Source organism: Suricata suricatta, chromosome 9, assembly GCF_006229205.1.
Source record: "Suricata suricatta isolate VVHF042 chromosome 9, meerkat_22Aug2017_6uvM2_HiC, whole genome shotgun sequence".
NCBI lineage: Eukaryota > Metazoa > Chordata > Mammalia > Carnivora > Herpestidae > Suricata > Suricata suricatta.
In genome coordinates this window covers 80,157,118-80,174,586 of record NC_043708.1, presented here as the reverse complement: position 1 = coordinate 80,174,586, position 17,469 = coordinate 80,157,118, and the positions used below count along the sequence as shown (strand labels likewise).

The 17,469-nt window shown below is 39.9% G+C and overlaps 1 protein-coding gene across 2 annotated transcripts in view; it reads left to right on the top strand.

Moving 5' to 3' along the window:
• Positions 1-7,029: 7,029 nt before the first annotated feature.
• FSIP1 (fibrous sheath interacting protein 1) overlaps positions 7,030-17,469 on the top strand; it is a 183,464-nt gene continuing 173,024 nt past the window's right edge. The window contains exons 1-3 of one of the 2 annotated variants that reach the window (XM_029952680.1): positions 7,030-7,129; positions 11,902-12,034; positions 17,161-17,344. In XM_029952680.1, coding sequence (XP_029808540.1) covers positions 7,053-7,129; positions 11,902-12,034; positions 17,161-17,344 — 394 coding nt within the window. In that variant the 5' untranslated portion in view covers positions 7,030-7,052. Of the gene's footprint in view, positions 7,130-11,514; positions 11,523-11,901; positions 12,035-17,160; positions 17,345-17,469 lie in introns of those variants that run through there. The other variant, XM_029952681.1, reaches the window with a different exon arrangement.

Genomic DNA, 17,469 nt, shown 5'->3' with positions numbered 1-17,469 from the left:
CGGGGCTCAGCACCCAGGACTGATTGGCGCAGTGAAATCGCTCACCTTCTCTTCAGCTGCTGTCCACAAGCAGTGTCTCAATCACTCCTCTGGCAGAGGCAACATGCCAGGAGTAGAATACTGTAATCGCAACTGGCATCCAGCAATGGAAACTGCAGCTAGCCTCAGGAATGTTCTGGCAACTCTTGAATTCTTTACAGATCCAGAATTGCTGCAGGTGACCAAACTTTGGAGCCAGCAATATACCTAGAGTATGAAGCAGCCTGTTTACTGCGAGGCAATTCTCTGAGAAGGGAAACAGATTTCTCCCTTACTGGTGAATGATTCGCTCGGCAGAGATGACTTCTTGAGGGCAGAACTGAGATGAAAAAGAAAATCATTCTGGATTTTAGAAAGTGTCTTCAGGATTTATTTATTTTACTATCTTAAAAAGAAAAAGCCTCTATTAGCTCTCTGGGTCATGAACCTAAAGCTGCACTATTTATGTGTGTATGTGTGTTGATTTTTATGCATCGCCACGGTCTCCTGGCATAGTTTGGTCCTCCGCGCCCCCATGCTGAAATTCATATCACTTGAACAAGTTAAACAAGGTCACATGACAACACCTGGGTTAACTCCTTTCACCTAAAAATTTCAAAGGGGTGTCCTTAAGTATTTGGGCTAACAGATACTGACACGTGGCTAACTTACTTCCCCCTCAGTTTTAAAAAGTGTGACAGCCTCTAACTAGCCCTCCATGCCATGTAACACTCCACAATAGACAGGAAGAGGGAGGAGAAGTTTCGGAATCAAGGAAGTGGGAAGGGAGGACGCTTTCCAGTTTTCTTGATTAATATTTACAGAGAAGGTACTGGATGTCTCTGGGTTACACAGCTCTAGGCGGCTCCACGGTGCCTCATAGAGGAGTGGCCTCATCACTATATACTCTTTGAAACAAGGTTTTTAAGGTAGGGGTTTTCAAAGCATACTCATGGCTCTACTGCACCAGGATCACCAGGGGATTTGTTAAAATGCAGATTCCTGCGCTTGACCCCAGACCCTACTAAGTCAGGGAGTAGGAACTAAAATGAACATTTTATTATTTAAAAAGTTTATTTATTCTGAGAGAGAGAGACAGATAGACAGACATAGTGGGCTCTGAGCCGCCAGTGTAGCGCCTGACGTTGGCCTTGAATTCATGAACCTTGAGACCATGACCTGAGCCAAAGTTGGACGCTCAACTGACTGAGCCATCCAGGTGCGCCTATAAAGAACATTTTAAATAACACATGAAATGATCCTTATGAACAATAAAATCTGAGAATCCATTTTTAGCAGATTTATTTCATAACTTTGAAGTACTAGAAATGTACTAAAAGCATACTAAACTTAAAGTGCATTTTACCTTGAGTAAAAATAGGGTCACCTGCCTCAGAACTTACTTTTTGTTCTTCAAGGCTTTATTTACTTCCCTGTTCATGCCTCTTGGTTATGTGGATGGCACCTGGCCAAGCAGGATTGGGAGGTGTGAGGGGAATGCAGTCCATTTAAAAGGGGCAAATGAAATAAAATATGGACTTCTTTTAAGCTTGCAGATTTTTATAGATACAAGTATATGAGAACCTTCAGTCTTTCAAAGTCACCAATGGTTATTTGCTATTAGATTGTAGTGCGCATGCGCGGGCGCACAGACGCAGGGACTTGAGGATAAGGGAACGAGGAAAAGAAGAGAGTCAAGGGATGGGGACGGGAGGAACAACATGAGCGGTGCCCATATTGCCGCTTTATTCCTCACATGCAAGTAGTTTTATACAAACAGCCACAGTTAAGAGAAGGTTTTTTCTAGACAAAACTTCTTCTGTTTTCACGATTATTGTTGTGCCATATTCCTGGGAACTTTACACCCTCTTATATAAGAGTGCCAAAGCGTGAAGGACATTTGCACAATAACATTTCAACTCAAGAAGCTTGAAGGACATTGGTGCAATAACATCTTAACTCAAGTGAATTAACCTCAGAGGAACTGGATCAGCCGCAAGGGTTGCAAGGGCACGAGAGCTTTGCTCGATCACACTCTCCTGACTGGCTCCTCGCTGCTGCTTCCCACATTAGATATTAGTGATATGTACTGGGGTATTTTAAAAAATCCATTCTGTTCTTCTGAGACTTGATTTTCACTTTTCCAGTTTGGATGACTAAAAATGTATCCAAGCACTGTTGAAACATACAGGATATTTGGGTGCAGCGGTTTCTTGAATCACACCAAAAGAGCCAAGAAAAGGGAATTTCTGAGGGTTTTGTTTCTAACAGACAATCAGCACCATCTAGTGGAAACAAATAACCTCTTTTCTTGAATTCAGTCCAGTGAGGAGGTGAATAGAGCAGGCTTTTGGAACTGGCCTGGAAACTCAGTACCAGTTAGTTCCTGAGTGACCTCGGAAAAATTATGTAACCTGTCTGTGCTCTGCTTCTCAACTATAAGTGCCATAATAATAATAGTGCCACCTCATAGGATGTTATGAATTGTGATGATACATCTAAGGTATGTCCCAAATGCTCAGGAAATGTTATTTTTAAATAACATTGAGCCATAAACTCACCGGATATGGGACCTGTCCAATGGCACACCGTCTTCCGAAAGAAATGGCCATTTAGTCTAGTGTACAGAATGGATGATTTGATGCTTACTGAGGTTCCACTCCTAGTGTGCCGTCACATTTTGCTGAAGGTTATGGTAAGAAAAGGGAAACTGGGGCGACAAAGGTGGAATTGGCAGCTGGGGCCCGGATGGAATACAACGTCGGGTCTCTGTCAGCCATTGAAATCTGGTTTCACTCAGCAGGAGAAGGTCAAGAGTAGAGAGAGATTTAAAATGAAAAACCAACTCTGAAACCAACACTGCCATAGGTCACCAACCTGTAATGAGACAGGGACATTTTAACTTAAAATATCTGGAGTCTAGAAGAAATCTTCATGAATTATTGAAAGGCACAATGCTTTCTAGATTATGTCTGTGCTTTTGGTTTATCTTTCTAAAATTTTTTTAAGTAAAAAAATTTTAATGTTTATTTATTTTTGAGACAGACAGACAGTGCATGCAGGGGAGGGGCAGAGAGAGAGGGAGACACAGAATCCGAAACAGGCTCCAGGCTCAGAGCTGTCAGCACAGAGCTCGATGTGGACCTGGAATTCAGGACCTGCAAGATCATGACCTGAGCCGAGGTCGGACCCAGTCGACTGAGCTACCCAGGCACCCCTGACTGCTTTTTGAACACAACACTTCAGAAAACAGCATATAAGAATAGGGTGCTCTCTGACGTATCTGAATAGGAACCATTTTGAGGGTGTCACCTCAATAGCCGACACAGAAGTCAGGAAATTAACAAGAAAGTCACAGCGTATTGTGGACTAACACACAACATATACAACTTGTTAAAATGTGCCCTCAAGGTGCATACAGCCTCTCTGTAGTTCACAAAAGGTAATAGCAGGAGGTCAATAAAGAAAGTGAGAATGACAGAAAACAAGGTGAGTTTCCCATTTGGTAAAGTTACAGTGAGGAGACACTGTTTCAATTGAACCTGAATTTTCTTTTCACTTGCTTCTTAGGTATCTTCTGTTGCATACATTTTAAAAGAAATAGTTTAAAAAAGAATGAAAGGCAGATGGGTCATAGCCTTGCTTTTTCTTAAGTTGGTTTTCTCTCCCCACATTGCCAAGAAATTTGATATATGTTATTCTCTTAATGAGCACCATTAGTCACCAAAAATAAAAATGGCAAGGATGGCCTTTATTCACAGAATATTACAATTGTATGGACACTTGGAAGCTGTTTTGTGTCTAGCTACTCTAAGAGTGGTCTGGGGACCAGAAGTTTTGGTATCACCTGGGAGACCGTTAGAATCTTGGGTCCCACCTGACACACTGAATCAGCGTTTTAACAACAGCGCCAGTTGATTTATCTGCACATTAAAGTTTCAGAAGACCTAGAATTTTAGGTTCATTGGTTCTCAGATACAGACATTTTATGAAATCTCCCCAGGTGATTTTAATGCAGTAGAGTTAAGAATTGCAAAACTGGTCCACATTTGGGGCGCCTGGGTGGCTCAGTCGGTTAAGCGTCCGACTTCAGCTCAGGTCATGATCTCAAGGTCCCTGGGTTGGAGCCCCGCATCGGCCTCTGTGCTGACAGCTCAGAGCCTGGAGCCTGCTTCAGATTCTGTGTCTCACCCTCTCTCTACCCCTCCCCCACTTGCGCTGTTTCTCTCAAATATAAACATTAAAAAATTTTTTAAAAAGAAAAACAACAACAAAAAACTAGTCCACATTTCTCAAATGAGGAAATTGTGGCCCACAAAAGTTTACAGATTTACCCAAGATGACCCAGTTATTTGGTATCAGAATCCAAATGCTGTCATCTCTCCTTATATAAAAACAACAACAAACAAGAAAACGAAACAGAGTCACGGGAACAGAGGAGAGGGAGTAGGGAGCGGGGGATTATTATTTTATATAGCGTGGCCAGGAAAGACCTGTTTGAGGAACCAGACACCTGAAGGAAGAGAGGAAGTGAGTCATGCGGATAGCTGGGCAATTGTATTACTGGCAGAGGAAGCAGAGAGCTGGTGTGCGTGTGTGTGTGTGTGTGTGTGTGTGTGTGTGTGTGTGTGTGTGTGTGAGCGCACACACGTGCGCATGCGTGCACGTGCGAAGAGAGAGGCGGGAAAAGTGGGGGGGTTATTCCATCTTGGAGGAACAACAAGAAGAAATAGTGTTCCAAATTCCCAACATATTGATCTTTGGGATGCAGAAACAAGAAATCAAAATTGCCAGCAATTCTGAAAACCTTAAGTTATTCTTAAAACATTTTCAACCTTCTTCATATTCTTGTTATCATGCTATCTGAATCATTTTTATGACAGTGTTTACAAGTGGTTACAAGAATTGTAGCCTATAGCAAATATTCAAATACTGGAGAACATGGAGAACATTGTTGGGTACCATTTGAATAAGGTAACATACAAATCTTCAAGCGAGGTTAACGGTACTTCACAGAATTGCAGGGTGGGAGTTGCCAATTTACTCATTTATGAGTCAAAACTTGCTATTTCTTGGAACGCAATTCATACAATTTGTGTAAAATATACCATAACTGTCAACTTATTAATATTTATTTTATTTGCAAGAATGACTTAACAGCAGACAGGGCCAGGAACACACATGTGGAACTTTGTACCCGCTCCACACAAGACTGACAAATCAGATTGTGACATGCTCCAACCCAGGTTCCAAGAATGTTGACCTTAATTTCTGACATGGTGTTCACATATCCTGCTTTTGCTTTCACCTTGACATCAGTGGATTTCTTAAATAGTATCTCTATGTTGATTGATAATGCTTAATTTTCATAGGAGAATTAGAACATACTTTTTCATTTTTCCTGATTTCTCAACTTTTTTTAATTTGGAAAAACCTACATATTTCCTGATAAATGCTGGGAAGACATTTCTGCGCAGAAACACTAACAAGGAGGAGAGTGGGGCTAGAGCAAAGTTCACCAGGGAGAGGGTGGTAGGACTGGAAGTCTGAGAGAAAACATTGAGCTTGGTCATTTGGACCTGTGGGCATCGTAAGGACTCTGCATGAAATAGGGGCGCTATGGAGAGATCTGAGCAGAGGAGTGACACGGTTTGCCTTTGGTTTTGAAAGCATCATTCAGGCTGCTGTTTGAAAGTAGTAGAGGCAAGGAAGGCAACAGGAAGAAGACTGTTGCAAAAATCTAAGTGAGAAGTGATGGCAGTATGGACCAGTATGGAAGCACGGAAGGTGGTAAGTGGTGGTTTTGACTCTGGATATATCTTAGATGTAAAGCTGATAGGATTGATAAAAAATTGATTGTAGAGTGTAAGAGGAAGAGGGTTTGAGGATGACTTCAAGGGTTTTTGGTCTGAGCTTGGCAGGATGGAATTGCCAGTTACTGAGATAGGGAAGTGGGTGGAATGGCAGTGGGGGTGATCGGGGAGAGGTTTGTTTTTTGACATGTTGCTTTGAGATGCTTCTTACATTTACGTGGAGATGTCATATAGTCAGTCAGATGAAAGTGTGGAGTTCAGGGGAGAAGTCTGGGTTGAAGATAGAAAGGCAGGACTTAACAGTATATGGATGGCATTTACAGCCAGGTTTTAAAAACCAGCACTGCCCTAGATTGTAGCTGTTGTTCCTGACCAACTCACTTTACTCTTGCCTATGTGCTTCACTGAAAAACACTTAAAGAATATGCATCCTACCTACCTTTAGAATAATGAGGCTAAAGGGGCTATATATGGGGAAATGCCTTGTAAACTGTAAAGTGCTGTCCATACTAGAAAGCAGAAGTTTGATGGTGCTGGGGATGAAGAATATCAGTTTGGGGACCCATGGAAATAATCTTCATGTGCCCAAGATGAAAGAATACACAAAACAAACAAACCAAAACAAACAGACACACAAACAAAAAAAACCACCCCAAAAAACCAGTGCAAATAAAAATCATTACTATTTTGGACTGTAGCCCAATTTTGCAAATTCGTATTTTTTATTTACATGGAGACCAAAATTTAGCAAGAACTTCACGTACATGATCTTTTTGAGATGCTCAACAATCCTGTGAAGAATTACTGTCATTCCCATTTTACAGAGGAGGAAACTGAGCTCGGAGGGATGCCAGACCTACAGAGCATCATACTAATGGCAGAGAGCCACATAAGCATCCAGACATCCTCCTTCCGTGTTCAATATAATTACGAACGATCCATTCCCTCGCCACACTACCCTGGGACAGACGGAGGAAACAGCAGTACTGGCCCCACTCCCGGGACTCCCTTCAGCTTTCCTCATCGCCCTCGACCCCCACATCTCATTTCCTCACGGTACAACCCTTTTATCGCGAGACTGGAAGCTTCGTGCTTCTGGTTGCCAGGGGAACAGCGTTCTCGGAGGCCACAGGGTTTTGGACGCGCAGCTCCTTCCCCTTCCAGAAAAGCTGCGGTGACGGGAAAGAACCTTCCCCTTTGGGGATCAGGGGGTGACGCTGAATGTCCCGTCGGTGCGCTTCTGCGCCCGTCAGTGGTTCGCTGCCTGGTGACTGGCTCCCAGAGTTTCCGCCGGGAAGGTAAGACACCGCACCTGTTAGGACCCCACCTTCCACGCCGCGCGACTGGCGCAGGAGTGAGCGCGGCGGTGTCGCGTCAGGGACCACCCCTGGGCTGTCAGGGAGAGGGGCAGGGCCAATGAGAGGGCGGAGCGGAGTCGTGTCAAGCTGCTGGCCCGGAGACTGGCTGTTCGCACCAGCCAGTAGCGGGGCGGTCTCAGCCGGGCTGGGCGGGGCCTAGGAGGGACCACACCACCGCCACCGAGGCACCTACTTCTACAAAGACAGTGCCTCCCCGATTTCCTGGACGCAGCGGCAAACTTTCCTGACCTAAAGACTTCGTATCAAGGACTCCTACTGTCCCGTGCCTTCTGTTCCTTAAGGTCTGAAAGTTATGGGGCACCTGGGTGTCGCAGTCGGTTGAGCCTCAGACTTATGCTCCGGCCGTGATCTCACCATCCTTGAGTTCGAGCCCCAAGTCGGGTCTCTGCTGACAGCTGGGAACCTGGAGCCTGCTTCAGATTCTGTGTCTCCCTCTCACTCTGCCCCTCCACCACTCATGCTCTGTCTCTCTCAGAAATAAACAAACATTTAAAAAATTAAGTTATAATTAAAATTAATCATTAGTCATTTAAATAGACCATAAATAGCAAAGAATATATAGAGGCATACAGAGGGGGGAAAAGGTGGCCAGTAAACACTTGACTGAGGACTCAGTTTGTCTCGTAATTAAAGAAACGTAAATCAAACTCAGATACTTTTGACACTTACCAGATTGACAAAGACGAAACCAGATTGACCCCAGCTGGGGAAAGAGGACCTTCTATCTGTTGGTAGTAGTGTAATTTAGTACAAACTTTTTGGTGGACAGTATGGCGTCCTACCAAAATTTGAAATACAAGAATTCTTTGACTCAGCTTGTTTACCGTCTGGGCAAGTATTTCTTACATAATAAATGTATAAAGTAAAAAAAAAACTATCAAAATAATTTTTAGACATTAAACTCATGAAAATAGATACAATTCCACTTAAAAAAAAAAGACTGGCTATTTATTATTACTAAACAGAGGAGGATTCATTTTCTTTCAATTCTTTCTTTCATCCCAATGTAGCAAATTATGGCAGCCATGTGTCCCCATTTTTGTTTTAAATGTTCCTTTGTGGTTGCATTTCTCACAAGCCTCTATGACAAGGTTTAAATTAATCTTACTTGAAATGAATGTTATAAAAAGTTGGTATGTGGTAGTAGTGATCTGATCTGGTCATATATCATCCATTAAAAGGAATATCATAAAGTGAATCATATTTTATTTTTGAAATATCTTTAATGCCATAAGAAAATGCTCATCATGGGATGTTGAGTGAGAAATATATGAGTCCAATTTTGGTGGAAACATACAGAACAAAAGTGGAAAAGAAATATGCTAATGATGTTTTTAGCTCAGAGTGGTGAATATTGGGTGATTTTTATTTATTTTTGAATATACTTTAATATATTCTAGAAATTTTTCTATAATAAATACTTATGAATTCAAGATCTACTTATTAGAAAAACTGAAAATACAAGTAAGCAAAAGGTAAAATAAAAGACCAAGAATATCCATGAATCTGCCAATCCATAAGAGCCCACCTCTGTTAATTCCTTGACTTGTGATCATCTTTCAGGTCCATTTCTGCATATTCCTTTAATTAGAGAGATAGGCTTTTTTTTTTAAGCAATATTTTCTTTCTTTCCTTCCTTCCTTCTTCCTTCCTTTCCCCCTTTCTCTCTTCCTTCCTCCCTCTTTGGTTTTCTTTCCTCTTCCTTCCTCTCTGTTTTTCTTTCTTTCTTTCTTTTTTTCTCTCTTCTTTCTGAATTCCTTGTTTATGTTCTTAACTAGTTTTCTATTGGACTATTTCTTTTTCTTATTGATTGGTAAGAGTTAAGTATGTAAATTAATTAACCTTTTGTGTATCATCTGTGTTGCATATATTTTTCCCAGTTTCTCTGGTGCCTTTTAATGTACTTTAGAGTTCTCTTTTGTGTGTTTTCCATTCAAGAGCATTAAATGTTATGTAATCAAATCTATTAGTCTCTTCCTTTTTATTTATACTCTTATGTTTAATAAGTCATTAGCTTATTACATAAATTATGTTTATGTTTTCTTTTTTTTTTAAATTTTTTGTTTCTTATTGAGACAGAAACAGAGTGCGAGCAGGGGAGGGGAAGAGAGAGGGAGACACAGAATCTGAAGCAGGCTCCAGGCTCTGAGCCATTAGCACAGAGCCCAACATGGGGCTCAAACCATGAGTTCATGACCTGAAGTCGGATGCTTAACCAATTGAGCCACCCAGGCGCCCCTCTTTATGTTTTCTTCTACTCCTTTGGGGATTTCTTAGTTTACATTTATTTTTTATTTTAAAAATCAATTTTTACTTTTATTAATATGGTATAGTAAAAAATGACAAACTCTACTATAACATTTACAAAGGAAGAAAAGAGAAGCAATCATTATGAACTTGTAAATAATATATTTAATTAATGATTGCTTGGCTTTATCAGTTTTTGGACATTCTCTTTGATTTCCTATTATGACAGATTAGGCATTTTATACTCTCTCTCCTTTTATATATTCTTCCCCTCATACACTCAATATAGGTAAGGCACAGTATTTAGTTAAATCAACGTTTAGTGCTTCTGTAATATTTACTTTTCATTTGATTACTTTCTTTGGCAATGATTTATTTTCCTTGTGGAATTTCTATGCGGCTACTGCGCTTTCTTCTTTAACACTCAAATACATCTATAAGATCCTAACTCAACGCCCCTCCTCCATTACTTTTTTCTACATGGGCAGAGTCATAAGATTGTCAGTTACACAACCACCCATCCTGGGAACTGTATGTTATTTAATTTATTGTTTTCTGCAGCAAACATCATAGAACAGACCTGTTACTGAAGCAAATGGAAAGATTTCTGGAGCCCTGTGGCTGACCCATGTCTTTGACGGTTCCCTGTGCTTCTTTCCCCCTTCCTGACAGGTGTTTTACTGGCCCTGCAAGTGCTCCGACTCATTGCTCTCTTTGTGGTGACAATAGTTCTCCGCTGACAGGCTGCTTATGGCATTTTCAAGACATTTGGCCTTTTGGTGACTTACACTTTTCCATTGTGACATGATGGGCCACGGTGATCTGTCATCCCACAATAATAATGTCAGCGCCTTCCTGAGTGAGCCCAAGTCCTTTTGCGGAGTTTGAATAACGTGGAAATCAATGCCTTTTTCATTTGCTAAGATGGAAAGAGTTGACCTGCTGGTCCCTTAAGCATCAGCTTTGGCACACTGAATGGTTGGAGGCCAAATCATATTATCCCTCTGTGTGCCTGGGAGGAACATCATGTTGTTTATGGTTGTGCTTTCTCCTGTGTCCACAGCTTCCCTGGACTCTCCCTCTGCTGTTCAGAAAAAGAAAGAAAGATGAATCATTTTGTAGGGTAACAAAAGGATATTGTTACACTTGCTTGGGCCAGAGGCCCAATTACCTTTCCTCCTTATGTTATGAGAGAAATGGTTTAATTTATAGTTAGAAGTTTAGTGAATTAGGAAATTTAGAGAAGGATTGTTGAAAGATCCATTTACATGTAAAGCTAAGTAGGACAAGGCAAAATCTGAAATTCCCTCTGTCTCTTCCATTTTGTCAGCATGCATGATACCCCACCGTTAGTGAGCAAATCTGAAATGGTCCTGACCAAATGCACGGTTTGGAAGGATCAGTGTGCCTACAATGTCCGCATTCTCCTCCTAGTTTAAACCATCCTGCCTAATAATTCCTGCTTCAGAAAACATCACTGGGAATAGGAAGCCACAGTGGTGAAAGGCCTGTGGATGGTGTCACATGAAAAATAGAAATTGGCCATGTGTGTGGCCAGATAATAAGTGTCTGTCCTCTATCAGAGAAAGTAGGTTTTATTCTCATTTCTGAGGGTGAAATAGAATCATGAGTTTTATTTTATTTTAATTAATTAATTATTTTAATTTTTTAAAAGGATCCCATTTCTTTTTTTTTTTAATGTTTTATTTAGTTTTGAGATAGAGAGAGAGACAGAGCATGAGCAGGAGGGACAGAGAGAGAGGGAGACGCAGAATCTGAAGCAGGCTCCAGGCTCTGAGCTGTCAGCCCAGAGCCTGACATGGGGCTCAAACCCACGAACGTGAGATTATGACCTGAGCGGAAGTCGGAGGCTTAACCGACTGAGCCACCCAGGCACCCTGAATCATGGGTTTTAAAAGTAAGGAGGATTGATAGAAAAAGAGCAGTGACCTGGGGATAGGTACTCCTTGAAAATGTGGCACCAAAGGGGAGAGGAGAAATCAGAGGTACGAGGCAAGCCCACGCTGAAAGCTGAGACAGAACAGGAAGTGCTAGATAGAATCAGGTAGGTAAAATCAGAAGAAAGTTGCCTTATCAAATCATTACGATGAAGCCTGAATTTAGGTTGAGAGGCCAGATGCTCCCTGAGTATCTTCTCAGGCCAAGGACAAAATAAATGTTTATTTTAGAGGCACAGGAAGCCATTGAAATAGCAGTCAGTCTGTATCCTTTTTTTCCAGCATCCCGGGAAGAATGTTTCTCACTTATAGTAACATAAAATCTGTGGCCACAGATGTCTTTTGATGAGATTAGGGTAGTGTGACTTTGGTAGCAATGTAATCCTTACTAAAAAAAGGTTCTGAAATTAATTGCGAATTAGCGCCAATGAAACATTGAAACATACAAGCTGTAACTTGCTTTAATTTTTTGTTTGTTTATTTCAGGATATCGATGGATATTATAAAGGGAAACTTAGATGGAATTTCAAAACCAGCCTCAAGTTCAAGAATGCGTCCTGGGAGCAGAGGTTCAAATGCTTCTTTGGAGGTGCTCTCACCGGAACCAGCATCCTTCAAGGTAGTTTGCTGTTTAGAAATGATTTTAAGTCCTTCTCCTGAACTCTAGCAACTGATAAACCAAGGCTGTTGTTAATAGCCCACCTGAAGGATCTTCAAGTTATTATTATTATTTTTTAATGTTTATTTATTTTTGAGAGAGAGAGAGACAAAGTATGTGTCACCCCCCTCCGTCTCTCTCCCCCACTTATACTTTGTCTCTCTCTCTCTCTCTCTCTCTCTCTCAAAAATAAACCTCCCTACTGTTCTTCAGAGTGGCTGAACTAGTTTACGTTCCCAACAGTGTAAGAGGGTTCCCCTTTCTCCACATCTTTGCCAATAACTGTTGTTTAAGTTTAGCTATTCTGATAGGTGTGAGGTGGTATCTCATCATAGTTTTAATTTGTATTTCCCTGATGAACAGTAATGTTGAGCATCTTTTTGTGTGTCTGTAAGCCATCTGGTGTCTTCTTTGGAAAAGTGTCTCTTCATGTCTTCTGCCTATTTCTTAACTAAATTATTTGGTTTTGGGGTATTGAGTTTGATAAATTCTTTATAGATTTTGGATACTAACCAAAAGTTACATGATTTTAAAAATATAATAGAGACCACATAATATATATTTAGTAGGTATCTTACCTGGACATGATTCCTTTTCTTTTTTTTTTTTTTTTAGTGGTCTCTTTTTCTTTTCTTAAAATATCTAAACTTGATTTTTTTTTAAAGAATTAGTTTTTTCACCTGCACTATGGGACTAGTTGTTTTAAGCTTGTGGTAAACAAAAATTTGAAATCTTCTGGTGAAAAAAAAATCTTTGCAAGCTCATGAATTCACACTCATTTATTCTTTTTTTATTTTTATTTTTTTCATTTATTCTTTTGATGTATGGACCAGTCTCTACATTACGCAACTCTTTGAGTGTTATAACTTAGTGCAGGAACTAGAAAGCACATTAGGCATTTACAGCAGACAGGGGTTAAATAACAGAAATTCATTTTCTCAAAAATCAGTGGAAGGCCAGCATCAGTGGAAGGCCAGCAGGAAAGGGAATCATAGGAGGGGACTTCCCTTGGATTGTTGGTTCCAGGTCACACCTCCATGGCCGAAATCCAGAGATCAGAAAGTTCCTGCCTCTGACACTGCCGTAAGTTTCTCGGAACCACAAAACTGGTGACTAGACACACAGAGATGACAGCCTTTGATATTTCTTGCCAACTTCCTATCAGGAGCTTGGGAAGATGGCTTCTACCTCATGTCTGCTGTCTAAATCTTGTGCAGATACATCTCACTGGATGATTCTGACATGTATCTAGAACTGCAAGTGATTTGTTAAAATACCGTTTCTAGCTGAGCTCTCTGTTTTGTTTCATCTAATCCTGCATCATTACTATGGGTTAACTCTTGTTGGTTGTGAAATATTTCTTGATACCTGGTAGGGTGGGTCTCTCCATCTTATTCTTTTCTAGAACTGTCTTAGCTCTTCTTGGCCTTTTTTTCTTTTTGTATCTTAGATTGGTTTTCCAGGCCTCGCGATAATTACTCTTGGACTTTTGACTGAACATACTTTGAATTTATAGATGAATTTGGAGAAAGTTTCTAACTTTATTATATGAAATCTTAACTATTAACATTGTATCTCATTGACTTTTGTTTCCAATTTAAAATTTTTGTACACTGTAAAATTTATTCTTTCTCAGTGTATAGTTCTGAGTTTGGCAAACGTGTAGAGTGATACCATCACAATCAAGAAATAGGACAATTCCATCACCTCTCAGAACTTCCTTCCTGCTACTCCTTTGTCCCTACTCATCTCCCTTACTCTTAATTCTGGAAACTCCTGATCTGTTCTCTGTGCCTACTGTTTTTCCTTTTCTAGAAAATCATATGAATGGAATGAAAAAGTATGTAGCTTTTGAGTCTGGCTTTTGTTCATTGGCACAATGCATCTGAGACTCCTCTATTGTTGCTGTGTGTATCGATTGTTCACTCCTTTTTTATTGATGATTAGTGTTCCATTGTGTGGGTGTACCACAGTTTGTTTATACATTCACAGACTGAGCAACATTTGGGTTGTTGGCAGCTTTTGGTGATTATGAATAAAGCTGCTATTAATATTTGTATACTGATTTTTTTGGTGGGGGGAGTAGGTTTTTATTTCTCTTGGGTAAACACCTGGGAGTTGTATTGCTTGGTTGTATTAGGTGTACGTTTAAATATAAGAAATTGCAAAATTGTTTTCCATTCCCTTGAGAAATATATGAGTGTTCCAGCTGCTCTGAATCCTCACCAGAAGTTGATATTGTTAGTGTTTTAAAAAAGCTATTCTAATAAGTATATAGTAATATCTCATTGTGGTTTTAACTCACAACTTCCTGGTGACTAATAATGATGAATGTGTCTTCAGGTGCTGATTTGTAACCCACTTTTTTTTTTTGAAAGGGTATTTTCTTTTCTTTTTTTTCTTTCTTTTTTTTGCCTAACTTTAAAAATAGTTTGTTTTCTTATTGTTAACTTTTGAGAGTTCTTTATATAGTCTAGATAGAATCTTTTCTCAGATATATGATTTGCAAATATTTTCTCCTCGTCTGTAGCTTGACTTTTCATTCTTTTAACCATGTGCTTTAAAAGGCAAACGTTTTTAATTTTGTTAAGTGCAATTTGTCAACATTGTTTTGAGGCTTTTTTTTTTTTTTTGTTTTTTTAGTTGTAACCAAGAACTTTTTGTCTAACCCCAGGTTCCCAAGATTTTCTCCTATGTTTCCTTCTGAAAGTGTTATAGTTTAATGCTTTACATTTAGGTGATTTTGGCCTCTCTTATTGTCAGCAAGAAGGCTTTTGAAAATCCAGTTTTCATTATTACAGTGTGGCCTGTCTTATTTAGATAATTTTCTCTGGTTGCTTTAATTTTTTTCTCTTTGTCTTCAGTATCTAGAATCATCCACCTGTGTATGGATTTGTTTATTTTATACTTCTGGAGATTAGTACTTCTTCACTGAGGATTTGTGTGTTTTGTTTATTTTGAAAAATGTTCAACTATTGTTTTTTCAAAAGCTTCTAGTATTGCCTACTATGTTTTGTATTTAATCATCCTGAAAGTCATATTAAATGTCTGTTGAAACTTTTCCTTCTATCTTTTATGTCTCTTATCTTTTTAATATTTTCTATTTAATTATTTTGCTGTGCTTCATCCTGGGTAATTTTTAACATATATTTAAAAATTTTTGAATTCTTTCTTATGCTATTTCTTTTTTTTTTATTTTTTTATGTCTTTTATTTATTTTTGAGAGACAGAGAGAGACCGTGTGAGCCAGGGAGGGTCAGAGAGAGAGGGAGACACAGAATCCGAAGCAGGCTCCAGGCTCTGAGCTAGCTGTCAGCACAGAGCCTGACATAGGGCTCGAACCCACAAACCGTGAGATCATGACCTGAGCCGAAGCCGGACGCTTAACCGACTGAGCCACCCAGGCGCCCCTCTTATGCTATTTCAAATCTACTTTTTAGTCTGTTGAATTTTTAAATTTAATGATATATCTTTAATTTCTGGAAGCTTTTTTTAGTTTATTTTCAAATAAATTAAGATGGTTGGTGCTAATGAAGTAGAGAACTTTGGGTAAAATTGTAAAATGGGCCGATATTGCCTTTTGTTCTTCAGTTTCATCTTTCTGCTTCATTGCTTCCTGCTCATTCTAAGAGTTAGGATCGTGTGGGATGATATATGTGAAAGTCTTTTTGTGTCCTAAAGTGTGCCAAGAATATTGCTAATATCTAGTTATTTGTTATATAGTCTATAGTTCCCTAAAAGAACCATTCTCAGGGAAAAGCCAGACAAATTCATTTATGCCAAGATGTAAATAACCATCAAGGCTCATGTGATCTCTTCAAGCAATTTCAACATTTTCGTAGAATGGTATAGCCTTAAGGACTTACTGGGTATTATGGAATTTAAGGCTTTAACCTGGCCTTTCACAGAAGTATATTTTTGAACAGGGGACCCTCTTTAACACCTCCCAGATTACGTGGAGGCGACATTGTTTTGCTTGTTTATAAATTGGGCCTCCACTAGTTTCATTCTATGCTGGACCTAGTAATGCCTATACCATAGTGTCATTGTGAGGAGTGAGTGAGGCCCTGTGTGTAAAGTACTTAGCGCAGGGCCTGGCCGGTAGGAATTCCTCAGTAAATGCTGGCTCTGATCATTATACCACTGACACAGCTCAGTTCCGCTGGGACGTGGGTCCTGGTGCAGGTAAACAGAGATGCTTGCCTGGAGTCTCGTATCCCTGGCAGTTGAATTCTCTACACGATCCACCTTTTGCCCTGAAGATTCACAAGGGGGCGTGGGAATTGACCGCCCTCCAATGGCTAAGCGCTGATGGCCTGGAGCAGAAGATTGCCCCATTGAGAGGGGAGATGGATTCCTTCCAGAAGGGCTGACTCTCTCTGAGGTTCTGCCTCTCTCTTGGGCTATGTTCACTTCTACCGTGATGCTCACTGCCACTCACAGCTGTCAGGTGATTATGAATAATCCCTGTTTTTTTCTGATGCAGCCGTGGATGTTTTTTCTTGTTCTCTCTCAGGGAAACACAGCTGTGCCACACTGGTGTTTTCAAAATAAGCATTGCTGAAATGGAAAGAGAAACCGAAATGAAATAGAAAAAATTTGAATAGCATAAAAATAATTACTAAAGCACACAGTTCTGACTTGAAGAATCTCATTAAGACACATCTCGATTCAGACTATTTGCTTTTTAGCTCCTCAGTAACCACACGTAGCTAGTGGCCATTGTATGGACAGTGCGGCTCTAGACCTCTGAGTCTCCATCTGAGTGTAAGCTCCGGAAAAAGGGGCCGCCGTGCCTCATGTCCAGGGCTAGCAGAGAGGTGGGCGTTCTGGGACAGATTCCTAACCCTTCTCCACTATCGCTGAAACTTGCCAGAGAGTGGGGCATGTTTCTTTGTTATACATGTTATTAAATTGGTATAATTAAATTATATTTAATCAAAAAGTTATATTTCTAGAATAGTTTAACGCTAGTGTGTGTATGTATGTCCTCACATGTATATACATTACTGTTAAAATAGTCTAGAAATGTAAGGTTTAAAAAATACATTATTTATGACAATGATTTCTTTGGAAATAATTTTTAGGTTGATACTGCAAGCAAGTTGGACTCTGGAGTAAAGGGCCACTCTGATAGCAGTAATGCAGAGGGAAATAGAAACAGTAATGATGATAAAGGGGAAAACGACTCTGAGACACCAAAATTGGCTGAAGAAGGGTCAGATGAAGATCTGAACTTGGTTCAACATCAGATAATCCCTGGATCTTCAGGTAAGATAACCACCACATGATTGGCTAATGATAATTACAGATATTATAGTTAAAATATTAGAGTTACATATATTTTTTATCAGCTAAAGAAATAGTTAAAAAAAGAGGCATACCTTTGTGAGCAC